Genomic DNA, 14,859 nt, shown 5'->3' on the forward strand with positions numbered 1-14,859 from the left:
GCGTGTCAAACTCAAAAACAACTTGCAGAAAGATTAAACGTTGCTCAGCAAACAATTTCTGATCGTTTACAAGCAATGGGAAAGATTTTAAAGGTAGGAAAATGGGTGCCACATCAACTGAACAAAAGACAAATGGAAAACCAAAAAGTTATCGGTAAAATGTTGCTTCAGTGGCACGAAAGAAAGTCTTTTTTGCATCGAATTGTGACTGGGATTGAAAAGTGGATTTATTTTGAGACTCCAAATGCACAAAATCATGGGTTGATCCAGGTCAACCATCAACATCGACTGCAAGGCCAAATCGCTTTGGAAAGAAGACAATGCTCTGCGTTTGGTGGGATCAGGAAGGTGTGGTGTATTATGAGCTTCTAAAACCAGGTGAAACCGTTAATATGATCCCTACTGACAACACATAATCAATTTGAACCATGCTTTGATCGTGAAAGGACCAGAATGGGCCAGAAGACACAGCAAAGTAATTTTGCTTCATGATAATGCACGATCACACACTTCAATGCCAGTTAAAGACTTGTTAAGAGATCTTGCCTGGGAAGTATTAACCCACCCGCTATATTCACCAGACCTTGCTCCTTCAGATTACCACTTGTTCTGATGGATGGCACACGCACTTTCTGAGCAGCACTTCAAAATGTACGAAGTGGAAAATTGGGTCTCTGAATGGTTTGCCTCAAAACAAGAAAAGTTCTATTGGGACGGTACCCACAAATTACCTGAAAGATGGGGAAAATGTGTAGCTAGTGATGAACATTACTTTGAATAAAGCACTTTTGATGTTTCTCTTGAAATTATCGTGTTTTCTTTGATTACAAAATCTGCATTATTAACTGGTACACCTGGTATATCAGGCAAAACAGAATTTATTTTTTTAAATTAAATCTTTATTGTTCAGATTATTACATTTGTTCCTCTTTTTTCCCCCCATAACTCCCCTCCTCCCAGTTCCTGCCCCACCCTCTGCCCTCACTCCCCACCCACTGTCCTCATCCATAGGTGCACGATTTTTGTCCAGTCTCTTCCCGCATCTCCCACATCAGATTATTTATTCACTTGATTCTTAGATTCACTTGTTGATAGATGCATGTTTGTTGTTCATAATTTGTATCTTTACCTTTTTCTTCTTCCTCTTCTTAAAGGATACCTTTCAGCATTTCATATAATACTGGTTTGGTGGTGATGAACTCCTTTAGCTTTTCCTTATCTGTGAAGCTCTTTATCTGACCTTCAATTCTGAATGATAGCTTTGCTGGATAAAGTAATCTTGGTTGTAGGTTCTTGGTATTCATCACTTTGAATATTTCTTGCCATTCCCTTCTGGCCTGCAAAGTTTCTGTTGAGAAATCAGCTGACAGTCGTATGGGTATTCCCTTGTAGGTAACTGAGTTTCTTTCTCTTGCTGCTTTTAAGATTCTCTCTTTGTCTTTTGCTCTTGGCATTTTAATTATGATGTGTCTTGGTGTGGTCCTCTTTGGATTCCTTTTGTTTGGGGTTCTCTGCTCTTCTTGGACCTGTAAGTCCATTTCTTTCACCAGGTGGGGGAAGTTTTCTGCCATTATTTCTTCAAATAGGTTTTCAATATCTTGCTGTCTCTCATCTTCTGGCACCCCTATTATTCTGATATTAGTGCGCTTGAAGCTGTCCCAGAGGCTCCTTACACTATCTTCGTATTTTCGGATTCTTTTTTCATTTTGCTTTTCCGGTTGGGTGTTTTTTGCTTCTTCGCATTTCAAATCTTTGGCTTGATTCTTGCGCTCCTCTGGTCTGCTATTGGGTATAATATTCTTTATTTCAGTCCGTGTATGCTTAATTTCTAGTTGTTTCTTTATCATAGCATCGAGGGTCTCATTAGTTTTCGTGAGGCTCTCCTCAAGTTTATTGCAAGCCCTCAAAATTGCGTTTTTTAGCTCTATATCCTCCATTTCTGTCATGTTTCTTTGTCTCCGCATTTTTTTATGCTTTCTTGGTGCACCCCCTTGTGGTCTTTGTGCGCAGTCTTGTTGTAGTTAAGCCTTGATTGTTGTCGGTAATACTGGAGGTGATTTGACCTCCAGGGTAACTGGCTATGAGACAAAACAGAATTTAAAACAAAAATTGTAATGAGCAAAAAAGGGTGCTACATAATGATAACAGGGTCAAACCAATACGAGAATATAATATATTTAAATACTTATGCATCCAGTTCTGGCCAGGTAGCTCAGTTGGTTAGAGTGTCATCTAGATATGCGGGATTGCGGGTTCAATCCCTGGTCAGAGCACATATATGAATCAACTAATGATGTTTCTCTCTCTCCCCTTTCTTCTCTCTCTAAAATATAAATAAAAATCTATTTAAAAATACTTTCACATCCAACACAGAAGCACCTAAATACATAAAACAAATATTGTCAGACCTAAAGAGAGAAATAGAAAGCTATACAATAGTAGGGAACTGGAATTCCTGACTTACTCAATGGAGAGATCATCCAGACAGAAAATCAATAAGGTCACGTTGGTTTAAGCATGTCCAACCAGATGGACTACCAGATAGCTACAAAGAATTCCATTGGCAACACATACACATTCTTCTGAGATGAACATGCAACAATTTCCAACACAGAGCATTTTAGACCACAAAACAAGTCTTAATACAGTTAGAGGATTGAAACCATATCAAACATCTTTTCCAACCACAATGGTATGAAACTAGAAAATACACAAGGAAAACTGGAAAAATCACAAATATGTGGAGATTGAACAACATTCTACAGAATAACCAACGGGTCAAAGAAGAAATCAAGAGAAAAAACACCTTGAGACAAATGAAAATGGAAATGTAACATATCAAATTTATAAGATGAAGCAAAAGCAGTTCTAAGAAGTTCATAGCAATAGATACCTACCCCAAGAAACAAAAAAGTCTCAAATAAACAACCTAACTTTATCTCTCAAGAAAGTATAAAAGAACAAATGAAGCTCCAACTTAGTATAAGAAAGAAATAACAAAGATTAGGGCAGAAATAAATGAAATATAAACTAAAAAGAATATAGAAAAGATCAATTAAACTAAGAGCAGTTTCTTTGAAAAGATAAACAAAACTGATACATTGTAGATAAACTTACACATAAAAGAGGACTCAAATAAAATCAGAAATAAAAGATGTTATAACTGAATACTGCAGAAATACAGGGGATCATAAAAGACTATGAACAATTATAACCCAACAAATTGGACAACCTAGAAGAAATGAATAAATTCTTGGAAACATACAACCTATCAATACTGAATCATGATGAAAATTGAAACAGACCTTTTACTAGCAAGGAGATTGAGTCAATAATCAAAAACCTCCAAAGAAACAAAAGTCCAGGACCAGCCTGCTTCACAGGCAAACTCTACCAAATATTCAAAGAATACTAATCCAACAACAACAACAAAAAATGGCGGAGGTTTAGTCGGACGTGTTGGTGCTTTGTCCTGGAGCAGATAAGGGTGAGCAGCTGAAACGGGTAACATACAGCCCGAATAAGCAGAGGAGATTCAACTGAGAGACAGTCTGCAGCCAGGAAAGACAGAGAACTCCTAGAAAATGGGGACGGTTAGAGACTTTTTTCTCTTCTACCTTTTTCTCTTCTTTCTTCCTTATCTCCTAACTCTCTTAGCTCGGGTGGCCACCTTTATTTGGGGTTATTGATATCGTAAATACATTCGTGTTCAGTGCCTGGTACGTTGTGCCTTGTTGTGTTGTATTTTGTGCCTTTAAATCAACGCAGCAGATTCAAGCAACAGCGGCCTCCTGATCTCCACACGCTCTGTCTGGGGAACAGTTACTGTGTGTGAAGCCTCCCTCCACCAGCCAGAAGAGCCACCACAGCTGTGAACAGCACCCACCAGAGGCCCTGCTATCAACGGAGGAGCCACTGCTACCACAACCGCCCAAGGAGCAACCACAGCCCGAGGAGCCACTGCCACCCAGGGAGCAGCCACTGAACGACTCAACAACTAGATATGTCAGTGAGATCAAACATGGGTAGACAAAGAAACCCCCAAAGGAAAGAGAAGGAGGACTCGCCAGAAAAGCAGCTAAGTGAGACAGAGGCATGCAACATGACGGAAAAAGAATTCAGAATAAGGGTCCTAGAGTACATGCACCGGTCGGAGGAAAAAATCAATACCATATGCAAGAAGCTAGAAGAATCAGATGAAAAATTCAATACCATATGCAAGAAGCTAGAAGAATCAGATGAAAAATTCAATACCATATGCAAGAAGCTAGAAGAATCAGATGAAAAATTCAATACCATATGCAAGAAGCTAGAAGAATCAGATGAAAAATTCAATACCATATGCAAGAAGCTAGAAGAATCAGATGAAAAATTCAATACCATATGCAAGAAGCTAGAAGAAACAGATGAAAAAATCAACAACTTAAGTAAGGCCCAAGAAGAAATGAAGAGTGATATAGCTGCCATAAAAAACTCCATTGAAAGTATCAACAGTAGACTAGGAGAAGCGGAGGACCGAATTAGTGAATTAGAAGACAAGGAAGCAAAACACACCCAAACTATACTGCAAATGGAGAAAAAAATTAAAAGACAGGAGGAGAGCCTAAGGGAGCTTTGGGACAACATGAAACGAAACAACATACGAATAATAGGGGTGCCAGAACAACAGAAAGATGAACATGGATTAGAAAACCTATTCGAAGAAATAATATCAGAAAACTTCCCTGAGGTGGGGAAGAAAAAAGTCACACAAGCCCAGAGAGTCCCAAACAAGGTGAATCCGAAAAGACCCACACCAAGACACATCATAATTACCATGGCAAATGTTCAGGACAAAGAGAGAATCTTACAGGCTGCAAGAGAGAGACGGAAAGTTACATACAAGGGATCTCCCATTAGATTATCAAATGATTTCTCAACAGAAACACATCAGGCCAGAAAAGAATGGACAGAAATCTACAAAGTGATGCAAAGCAAAGGACTGAATCCAAGAATACTCTATCCAGCAAGGCTATCATTCAAAATTGAAGGGGAAATAAGAAGCTTCACAGACAAAAAAAGGCTAAGGGAGTTTATCACCACCAAGCCAGCCATGCAAGAAATGCTAAAGGGACTGGTGTAAAAAGAAGAAATAACAAGCTCAGAAAGAAAACAGCCACACACACAAAAAAAGAAATGGCTACAAACAAGTACCTTTCAATAATAACTTTAAATGTAAACGGACTAAATGCTCCAACCAAAAGACATCGAGTGGCTGAATGGATAAAAAAACATGACCCATACATCTGCTGTCTACAAGAGACCCACCTCATTAGAAGGGACTCACACAGACTGAAAGTGAAGGGATGGAAAAATATCTTTCACGCAAATGGAAAGGAAAAGAAAGCTGGGGTAGCAATACTTATATCGGACAAAATACATCTCAAAGTGAAGGCCATAACCAGAGATAAGGAAGGCCACTTCATAATACTAAAGGGATCAATACAACAAGAAGATATAACCCTGGTAAACATATATGCACCCAATGCAGGAGCACCCAAATTCATAAAAAAACTCCTGGAAGATATCAAAGGAGAGATCGACAACAATACAATCATAGTAGGGGACTTTAATACACCACTGACACCACTGGATAAGCCCGCTAGACAAACAATCAGCAAAGAAACAGCAATCCTAAATGACTCACTAGATCAGATGGACTTAATTGACATCTTCAGAACACTTCACCCCAAAGCCATGGAATATACATTCCTCTCAGGTGCTCATGGGACATATTCAAAAATAGACCACATATTGGGTCACAAGCAAAGTCTCCACAAATTCAAGAAGATTGAAATCATAAAAAGCTTCTTCTCAGACCACGATGGCATAATGTTAGAAATAAACTACAATAAAAACAACCCAAAATACTCAAACACTTGGAAGCTGAATAGCATGTTATTAAATATTGATTGGGTTACCAATGAGATCAAAGAAGAAATTAAAAACATCCTGGAAACTAATGACAATGAAAACACAACAATCCAAAACCTTTGGGACACAATGAAAGCAGTCCTGAGAGGGAAGTTTATAGCTCTACAGGCCTACCTCAACAAACAAGAAAAAATGGTAGTAAATCATCTAACTCTTCAACTCAAAGAATTAGAAAGAGAGCAACAAGAAAAGCCCAGAGTGAGCAGAAGGAAGGAGATAATAAAGATTAGAGCAGAAATAAATGACATAGAGACCAAAAAAACAATACAGAAAATCAATGAAACCAAGAGCTGGTTCTTTGAAAGGATAAACAAGATTGACAAACCTCTAGCCAGGCTCACCAAGAAGCAAAGAGAGAGGACCCAAATAAACCAAATCAGAAACGATAGAGGCGAAATAACAACAGACCCCACAGAAATACAAATGATTGTTAAATAATACTATGGACAACTCTACTCCAACAAACTAGACAACCTGGAGGAAATGGATATATTCCTAGAAAAATACAACCTTCCAAAACTCAATCAGGAAGCATCTAAAAATCTCAATAGGCCAATAACTATGGAAGAAATTGAAGCAGTCATCAAAAAGCTCCCAGCAAACAAAAGCCCAGGACCAGATGGCTTCTCAGGGGAGTTTTACCAAACTTTCAAGGAAGAACTAAAACCTATCCTCCTCAGACTACTACAAAAAATTCAGGAGGAAGGAACACTTCCAAGCTCATTCTATGAAGCCAGCATCACCCTAATACCAAAACCAGGTAAAGACAACACAATGAAAGAGAATTACAGGCCAATATCCCTCATGAACATAGATGCCAAAATCCTCAACAAAATCTTAGCAAATCGGATCCAGCAGTACATCAGAAAGATCATACACCATGACCAAGTAGGATTTATCCCAGGGATGCAAGGATGGTACAATATCCGCAAATCAATAAACGTGATACATCACATAAACAAATTGAAAGAAAAAAACCACATGGTCATATCAATTGATGCAGAAAAAGCATTTGACAAAATCCAACACCCATTTTTGATAAAAACTCTCAGCAAGGTGGGAATAGAAGGATCATACCTCAACATAATAAAAGCCATATATGACAGGCCCACAGCCAACATCATACTCAATGGACAAAAACTAACACCATTTCCCCTAAGAACAGGAACAAGACAGGGATGCCCACTCTCGCCACTCCTCTTTAACATAGTCCTGGAAGTATTAGCCATTGCAATTAGACAAGAAGAAGAAATAAAAGGCATCCAAATTGGAAAAGAGGAAGTAAAACTGTCCTTATTTGCAGACGACATGATATTATACATACAAAACCCTAGAGACTCCATCAAAAAGCTACTAGACTTAATACATGAATTTGGCAATGTAGCAGGATACAAAATTAACCCCAAGAAATCTGAGGCATTTCTATACACCAATAGTGAACTTTCAGAAAGAGAGATTATAAAAACAATCCCATTTACCATCGCACCAAAAAAATTAAGCTACCTAGGAATAAACTTAACTAAAGAGGTAAAAGACCTCTACTCAGAAAACTACAGGACGTTGAAAAAAGAGATAGAGGAAGACATAAAGAGATGGAAGAACATACCATGTTCTTGGATTGGTAGAATCAACATCATTAAAATGTCCATACTACCCAAAGCAATCTATAAATTCAACGCACTTCCCATTAAAATACCAATGGCCTACTTCAAAGATCTAGAACGAACTCTCCAAAAATTCATCTGGAATAAAAAAAGACCCCGAATAGCTGCAGCGATCCTGAGAAAGAACAAAGTAGGTGGGATCTCAATGCCGGATATCAAGCTGTATTACAAAGCCACTGTTCTCAAAACTGCCTGGTACTGGCACAAGAACAGACATATAGATCAGTGGAATAGAATAGAGAGTCCAGAAATTAGCCCGAACCAATATGCTCAATTAATATTTGACAAAGGAGGAAAGAACATTCAATGGAGCCAAGATAGTCTCTTCAATAAATGGTGTTGGGAAAATTGGACAGATATATGCAAGAAAATGAAACTAGACCACCAACTTACACCATACACAAGAATAAACTCAAAATGGATAAAGGACTTAAATGTACGACAGGAAACCATAAAAATTCTAGAAGAATCCAAAGGCAACAAAATCTCAGACATATGCCAAAGCAATTTCTTCACTGATACAGCTCCTAGGGCAGTTGAAACTAAAGAGAAAATGAACAAATGGGACTACATCAAAATAAAAAGTTTCTGCACAGCAAAAGAAACCATCAACAAAACAACAAGAAAGCCCACTACATGGGAGAACATATTTGCCAACATTATATCTGATAAGGGCCTAATCTCCAAAATTTATAGGGAACTCATACAACTTAACAAAAGGAAGATAAACAATCCAATCAAAAAATGGGCAAAGGATCTAAATAGACATCTTTTAAAAGAGGACATTCAGAAAGCCAAGAGACATATGAAAACATGCTCAAAGTCACTAATCATCCGAGAGATGCAAATCAAAACAACAATGAGGTACCATCTCACACCTGTCAGACTGGCTATCATCAACAAATCAACAAACGACAAGTGCTGGAGAGGATGTGGAGAAAAAGGAACACTTGTGCACTGCTGGTGGGAATGCAGACTGGTGCAGCCACTATGGAAGACAGTATGGAGTTTCCTCAAAAAACAAAACATGGAACTCCCATTTGACCCTGTGATCCCACTTCTAGGAATATATCCCAAGAAACCAGAAACACCAATCAGAAAGGATCTATGCACCCCTATGTTCATAGCAGCACAATTCACCATAGCTAAGATTTGGAAACAGCCTAAGTGCCCATCAGTAGATGAATGGATTAGAAAACTGTGGTACATCTACACGATGGAATACTATGCTGCTGTAAAAAAGAAGGAACTCTTACCATTTGCAACAGCATGGATGGAACTGGAGAGCATTATGCTAAGTGAAATAAGCCAGTGAATGAAGGAAAAATACCACATGATCTCACTCATTCATGGATAATAGAGACCATTATAAACTTTTGAACAATAATAGATACAGAGGCAGAGCTGCCTCAAACAGATTGTCAAACGGCAGCGGGAAGGCCGGGGAGGGTTGGGGGGCAGGAGGGAGTGGTAAGGGATCAATCGAAGGACTTGTATGCATGCATATAAGCATAACCAATGAACATAAGACACTGGGGGGTAGGGGAGGCCAGGGGATTGTCAAGGGCGGGGAAAAAAAAGATACATATGTAATACCCTTTGTAATACTTTAAGCAATAAATAAAAAAATTAAATTAAATTAAAAAAAGAATTCAAAAAAAAAAGAATACTAATCCTTCTCACACTCTTCAAAAAATAAAAGGGGAGCCCTTCCAAAATCATTTTACATGGGCAGCGTTAACCTGATCCCCAAACCACACAGAGGATAAAATTAAATTAAAAAAAGAATTCAAAAAAAAAAAAATACTAATCCTTCTCACACTCTTCAAAAAATAAAAGGGGAGCCCTTCCAAAATCATTTTACATGGGCAGCGTTAACCTGATCCCCAAACCACACAGAGGACACCACACAAAAAAATCCCAACATTCCTGATGAACATAGATGCAAAAATTTTCAACAAAATATTTACAAACTGAATTCAAGGACACATTAAAAGGATCATACAACATGATCAAGTGGGAGTTATTTTAGTGAGGCAGAGATGGTTCAGCATCCATAAATCAGTCGATGTGATACTCCACATTACCAAAACGGTTAAAATTACAGGCGTATCTCAGTAGATGCTGAAAAAGCATTTGACAAAAATTCAAAATCCATGTATGATACAAGCTGCAAATGGATGGGTATAGGGAAAACATACTTCAACATAAGGAAGGCAGCATAATATGATACGCACATACCTGGCATCATACTCAACTGTGGAAAGCTAAAAGCTTTTCCTCTAAGATCAGGAACAACACAAGAACTCACTCTCTCACCACTTTTATTCAACATAGTATTGGAAGTCCTAGTAGGAGCAATTAGGGAAGAAACAGAAACGGCATACAAATGGAAAGAAAGCATAACAGTCACTATTTTCAGATGACATGATAAACATATATAGAAAACTCTAAACACTCCATCAAAAAACTGTAAGAATTTAGTAAAGTTGCAAAATACAAAATCAATGTACAAAAATCTGTTTCTTTACACTAATAATAAACCATCAAAAAGAAAAATTAAGAAGACAATCCCATTTATAAATGCATCAAGAAATAAAATAACTAGGAATAAATTTAATCAAGAAGGTGAAAGACCATATTGAAAACTACAAAACATTTATAAAACAAATGGAAAAAGGCACAAATAAATGGAAAGAAATTTCATGCTTATGGTTTGGAAGAATTAATATTGTTAAAATGTCCATATCTACCCCAAGCAATCTACAGATTCAGTGCAATCCCTATCAAAACTCCAGTATCATTTTGCATAGAAATAGAATTTGTAGGGAAGCACAAATAGCTAAACCAATCTTGAGAAAGAAGAAGAAGGCTGGAGGCATCACACCCCGCTATTTCAAACTATATTAGAAGGTTATAGTAATTGAAACAGTATGGTATTTGGCATAAAAACAGACACATGTCCGGGTTGCAGGCTTGATCCCCAGTAGGGGGCTTGCAGGAGGCAGCTGATCAATGATGCTTTTCTCTCATTGATATTTCTATCTCACTATCCCTCTCCCTTCCTCTCTCTTTAAAAATCAATAAAAACATGTTTTTAAAAAAATGGGCAGAAAACCTGAGTAAACATTTTCCAGAGAAGACATTTAGATAGCCAATAGTACCATATGAAAAGATGCTCAACATCATTAATCATCATGGAAATGTAATAAAAGCCACAATGAGATATCACCTGACACCTTTTAACCAATATCAGAAATAACAAGTGTTGGCGAGGAAGTGGAAAAAGGGAACCCTGTGCACTATTGCTGAGAATGTAAATTGGTGCAGTCACTATGGAAAATAGTGTGGTGGTACCTCAACAAATTAGAAATGGAACTACTATATGACCCAGCAATTCAACTTCTGGGTATTTATCTGAAGAAAACAAAAACACTAACTGGAAAAGATATATGTGCCCCCCCCCACACACACTCATGCTCATTGCAGTATTATTACAGTAGCCAAGATATGGAAACAACCTGCATGCATCCATGGATGAATAAAGAAATTGTGTTAACTACACTAATAAAAGACAAAGATGCTAATTGACTGTACCTTCGCTATGCCCCAAGCCACGCCCACCAGCCAATCAGAGCGACTATATGCAAATTAACCCAACCAAGATGGCGGCAGGCAGCCAGGGAGCTGGAGCAAGCAGGAGGCTTGGTTGCCCCGGCAATGGAGGAAGCCAAGCTTCCCGCCTGCCCTGAGCTGGCTGTGGCCTCCGCTCGTGGCAACAAAGTTTCAATAATAGAAGCTAAATAAATCCCAGATACCTGCTTCCAGCCAGCCTCCACTGGGAGCTTGGGTGGCTGGGGGCCATGGCCAGCCTGCAAACAGCCATCAGCCCCTCACCCAGGCTGGCCACACCCTCATGGGGTGAGGGTCCCTGCTGGGGGGCTTAGCCAGCCTGAAAATAGCCATCAGCCCCTCACCCAGGCTGGCCACACCCTCATGGGGTGAGGGTCCCTGCTGGGGGGCTTAGCCAGCCTGAAAATAGCCATCAGCCCCTCACCCAGGCTGGCCACACCCTCATGGGGTGAGGGTCCCTGCTGGGGGGCTTAGCCAGCCTGAAAATAGCCATCAGCCCCTCACCCAGGCTGGCCAGGCACCCCAGCTGGGACCCCCACCCTGAAGGGGGTGTGGCCAGTCTGAAAACGGCCCTCAGCCCCTCACCCAGGCTGGGGGGCAGACACTCAATGCAGGAGCTGCCCTCTGGTGGTCAAGGCGCTCTCACATGGGGGGAGCTCTGCTCATCCACAAGCCAGGCTGATGGCTGCCAGTACAGCGGTGGTGGTGGGAGCCTCTCCCGCCTCCTCAGCAGCGCTAAGGATGTCCGACTGCAACTTAGGCCTGCTTCCCGCTGGCAAGTAAACATCCCCCGAGGGCTGCTGGGCTGCCAGAGTGATTTCTGACTGCAAGCTTGGGCCCGATCCCCCAGAGAGCGGGCCTTAGCCAGCAGGTGGACATCCTCTGAGGGGTCCCAGACTGCGAGAGGGCACAGGCCGGGCTGAGGGACTTCCCGCCCCCGCCCCCCCCCGAGTGCACAAATTTTTGTGCACTGGGCCTCTAGTAAGATAAATAAATGCTAAGGGATAAAATGTACATGATGACTATAGTTAACACTGCTTTATGGTATATTTAAAAGTCATTAAGAGAGTAAATCCTAGGAGTTCCCATCACAGAAAAAAAATTTTGTGTGTGTGTATCTTTATGAGATAATGATAACTAAACTTATTGTGGTAATCACCTCAATATATGTAAGTCAAATTATTATGCTGTACACCTTAAACTTACACGGTGCCATATGTCAATTACAGCTCAATAAAACTAAAAAAATGGCAGAGTTATAAACATTATTAAATTTTATTAACAAAAACTTTGTACATTTTCTTTAATACATGTGGAATTTTACATCTAGGTAAAATAACAACACATTCAAAATTTGCCATTTATACAAATTGTTACAGAATAACAATCAGTGGGTTAAATAAGTAAAATAAACCACACCGATTTTTTTAAATTATCTACAAAAGATTTGACTTTCTTTAAAATTCCCCTGAACATATAAAAATAAATTAATTTTACTTTTCAATTAAATCTACTAATTAGAAATATTACAAATCAAAATATCAATGTTATCTTATGAATTTTTCATAATGCAAAACAGATTCACAAAACTCGATTTACAGAAATGAGGTAAGAACTGTGCAATGTTTAACCAAGAGACATATTGCAGAATTAACATGTTCTTCCAGCTAAGTACACAGTGGAGGTCTAATTACAGCTGGGTCTTTTCCACTAATAACTCACACATTTAAGAACAGTTCAATGATTGCATTCCCAATTGTTTAATTTATACACAGCCATCCTGTCACACCAGGAGTGTGGCTACCCAAAGTAGAAGGTCTGTCATACAGATTTCACCTATTTCAGGAACTGTCGTGGTCGGTTGCTTGTCTTATTTTGTTTGTTTGAAATCAATTATCAGAAATGGGAAGTTTTTAAATTAAAAAAACAAAAATTCTTACCAAATCCACTCATTTCCTTGTGACTCATTAGTGGATAAATACCCAGGTAATAGTTTTGCCTGAGCTATCTATGGTGGCATAGAAAGTTTTTAATAAAGGCAGAACCATGGGGAAGGCTGCTGGTGCAACACTGACTATCCCTGCTACTCACAAGGACTGAGTAAGTATAGTATAGTGCAAGCTCAGCTGTTTAGAGCCATTTCAACACCATGGAGATACTAACAGGCACTTGATTCAGGCCAAACCCTACCATCAGTTTCCAGAGTGGCCCCTCTTTCTGAAAGAAATCTTTCACTTTGAATTGATCTGGTTCCCCCAGCAGCCTTAGAACTCACTTAACTCAAAGCTTTGTTGAAATATGAGTTGGTCTTAACACTAAAGAAAAAGCATTTAGCAAAAGAAAATTACCTTTAGCAGAAGCAGACATTATCCTCCTAACTTGATTACCAAAATTGGCCAAATCCCATTAGAAAGGAAATTTTTATAACAAAGACTGCCAAGTCCCTGTTGGTGACCTATTTATTTGCAATAACCAATAAAACTCCAGAAGAAATTGGACAGTTCCTTGAAATTTGTTTTAAGTTTTGACTTAAAGAGCAAGCACACTGTAATCCAAACAAAATATACTTGTTACCCAGACAAGCTTCATTCCAACTCATACGAGATAAAATAGTTTATAAATGAAGCAAGTCTTTAGTTTTGCTGTTCATCTCTCCAATTTGCAACAAAATTAGTTGTGTACCAACTATATTAAATTTCTCTTAGGTTGATAAACGCATTGCATGTAAATTATTTCACTGACAAAAGTTAGTTATTAAATTTTCTTTCAAAGTTCAAAAAATCTGAGTGAGGGGTGGGGGACATGGGAATTCCATTTCAGTGCAACAAAGCAACAAGAAAATTAATCAAAGCCTTAAAAGAATGTCCTTGTGGCAATTAGTCCTTTGTTGTGCGGTTAGTTTCTTGTTGCGTTTCTTCATAGGTGTAGTAAGAGGACTACAACAGCAGCCAATGAAGTGCTAGGACAGCAGGACAGGCAATTTTTAGCCATTTCTCAACTGTCAACTTTTCTCTTGAGCAACAGGCCCGGTTTTATCACTAAGTCTCTGCAGTTAAAACAAACAAAATCAGATGCATTAGCTAAATCAATTTTTGGCCCACATTTGAGGTAATACCCTCTAAAGTAAAATTATAAGTGAGGGTAAAATGTGGTATATACGGTTATTCTTTTTTTTTTCTATAAGTCAACATGGTTATTTTTTAGCATAATATAAAGACATACATTTACTAGTAAACATTATCAGTTGTTTTATAAACATGAAATTCAGCAGTAAACAAAGACAGAAATGCCCATCTCAGGAACAGACTCACAAGGAATGAATGTAGAAAGCATCTCCTGAAATTGACTTTTCCACAGAAGTAGTAACATGGTATTATGGAAAATAAAATTTTTATGGACTAACAGTCATGGGTTCTGATGTGACATGTGCCTTTTATCCTTTGATCTTTAACTTCTTTGAGTATACTCTTATTAAATTAATAAAAATGGGATTACAGCTCATTATTATTTTAAAGACTGAAATCCTGCATACTACTGTATCTGGCCCGGTCGGTGTGACTCAGTATTTAGAGTGTCGGCCAGCGCACTG

The 14,859-nt window shown here is 38.7% G+C and overlaps 1 protein-coding gene across 10 annotated transcripts in view; it reads right to left on the minus strand.

Moving 5' to 3' along the window:
* Nucleotides 1-12,526: 12,526 nt before the first annotated feature.
* Nucleotides 12,527-14,859, minus strand: part of MLLT10 (myeloid/lymphoid or mixed-lineage leukemia; translocated to, 10) — a 224,038-nt gene continuing 221,705 nt past the window's right edge. For 9 of the 10 annotated variants that reach the window (XM_014539373.1, XM_014539368.1, XM_014539372.1 and 6 more), the window contains one exon: nucleotides 14,177-14,316. In XM_014539373.1, the coding sequence (XP_014394859.1) occupies nucleotides 14,272-14,316 (45 nt within the window). In that variant the 3' untranslated portion in view covers nucleotides 14,177-14,271. Of the gene's footprint in view, nucleotides 14,317-14,859 lie in introns of all 10 variants that reach the window. The other variant, XM_014539374.1, reaches the window with a different exon arrangement.

Source organism: Myotis brandtii, unplaced genomic scaffold (assembly GCF_000412655.1).
Source record: "Myotis brandtii unplaced genomic scaffold, ASM41265v1 scaffold215, whole genome shotgun sequence".
In the NCBI taxonomy this organism is placed as follows: Eukaryota; Metazoa; Chordata; class Mammalia; order Chiroptera; family Vespertilionidae; genus Myotis; species Myotis brandtii.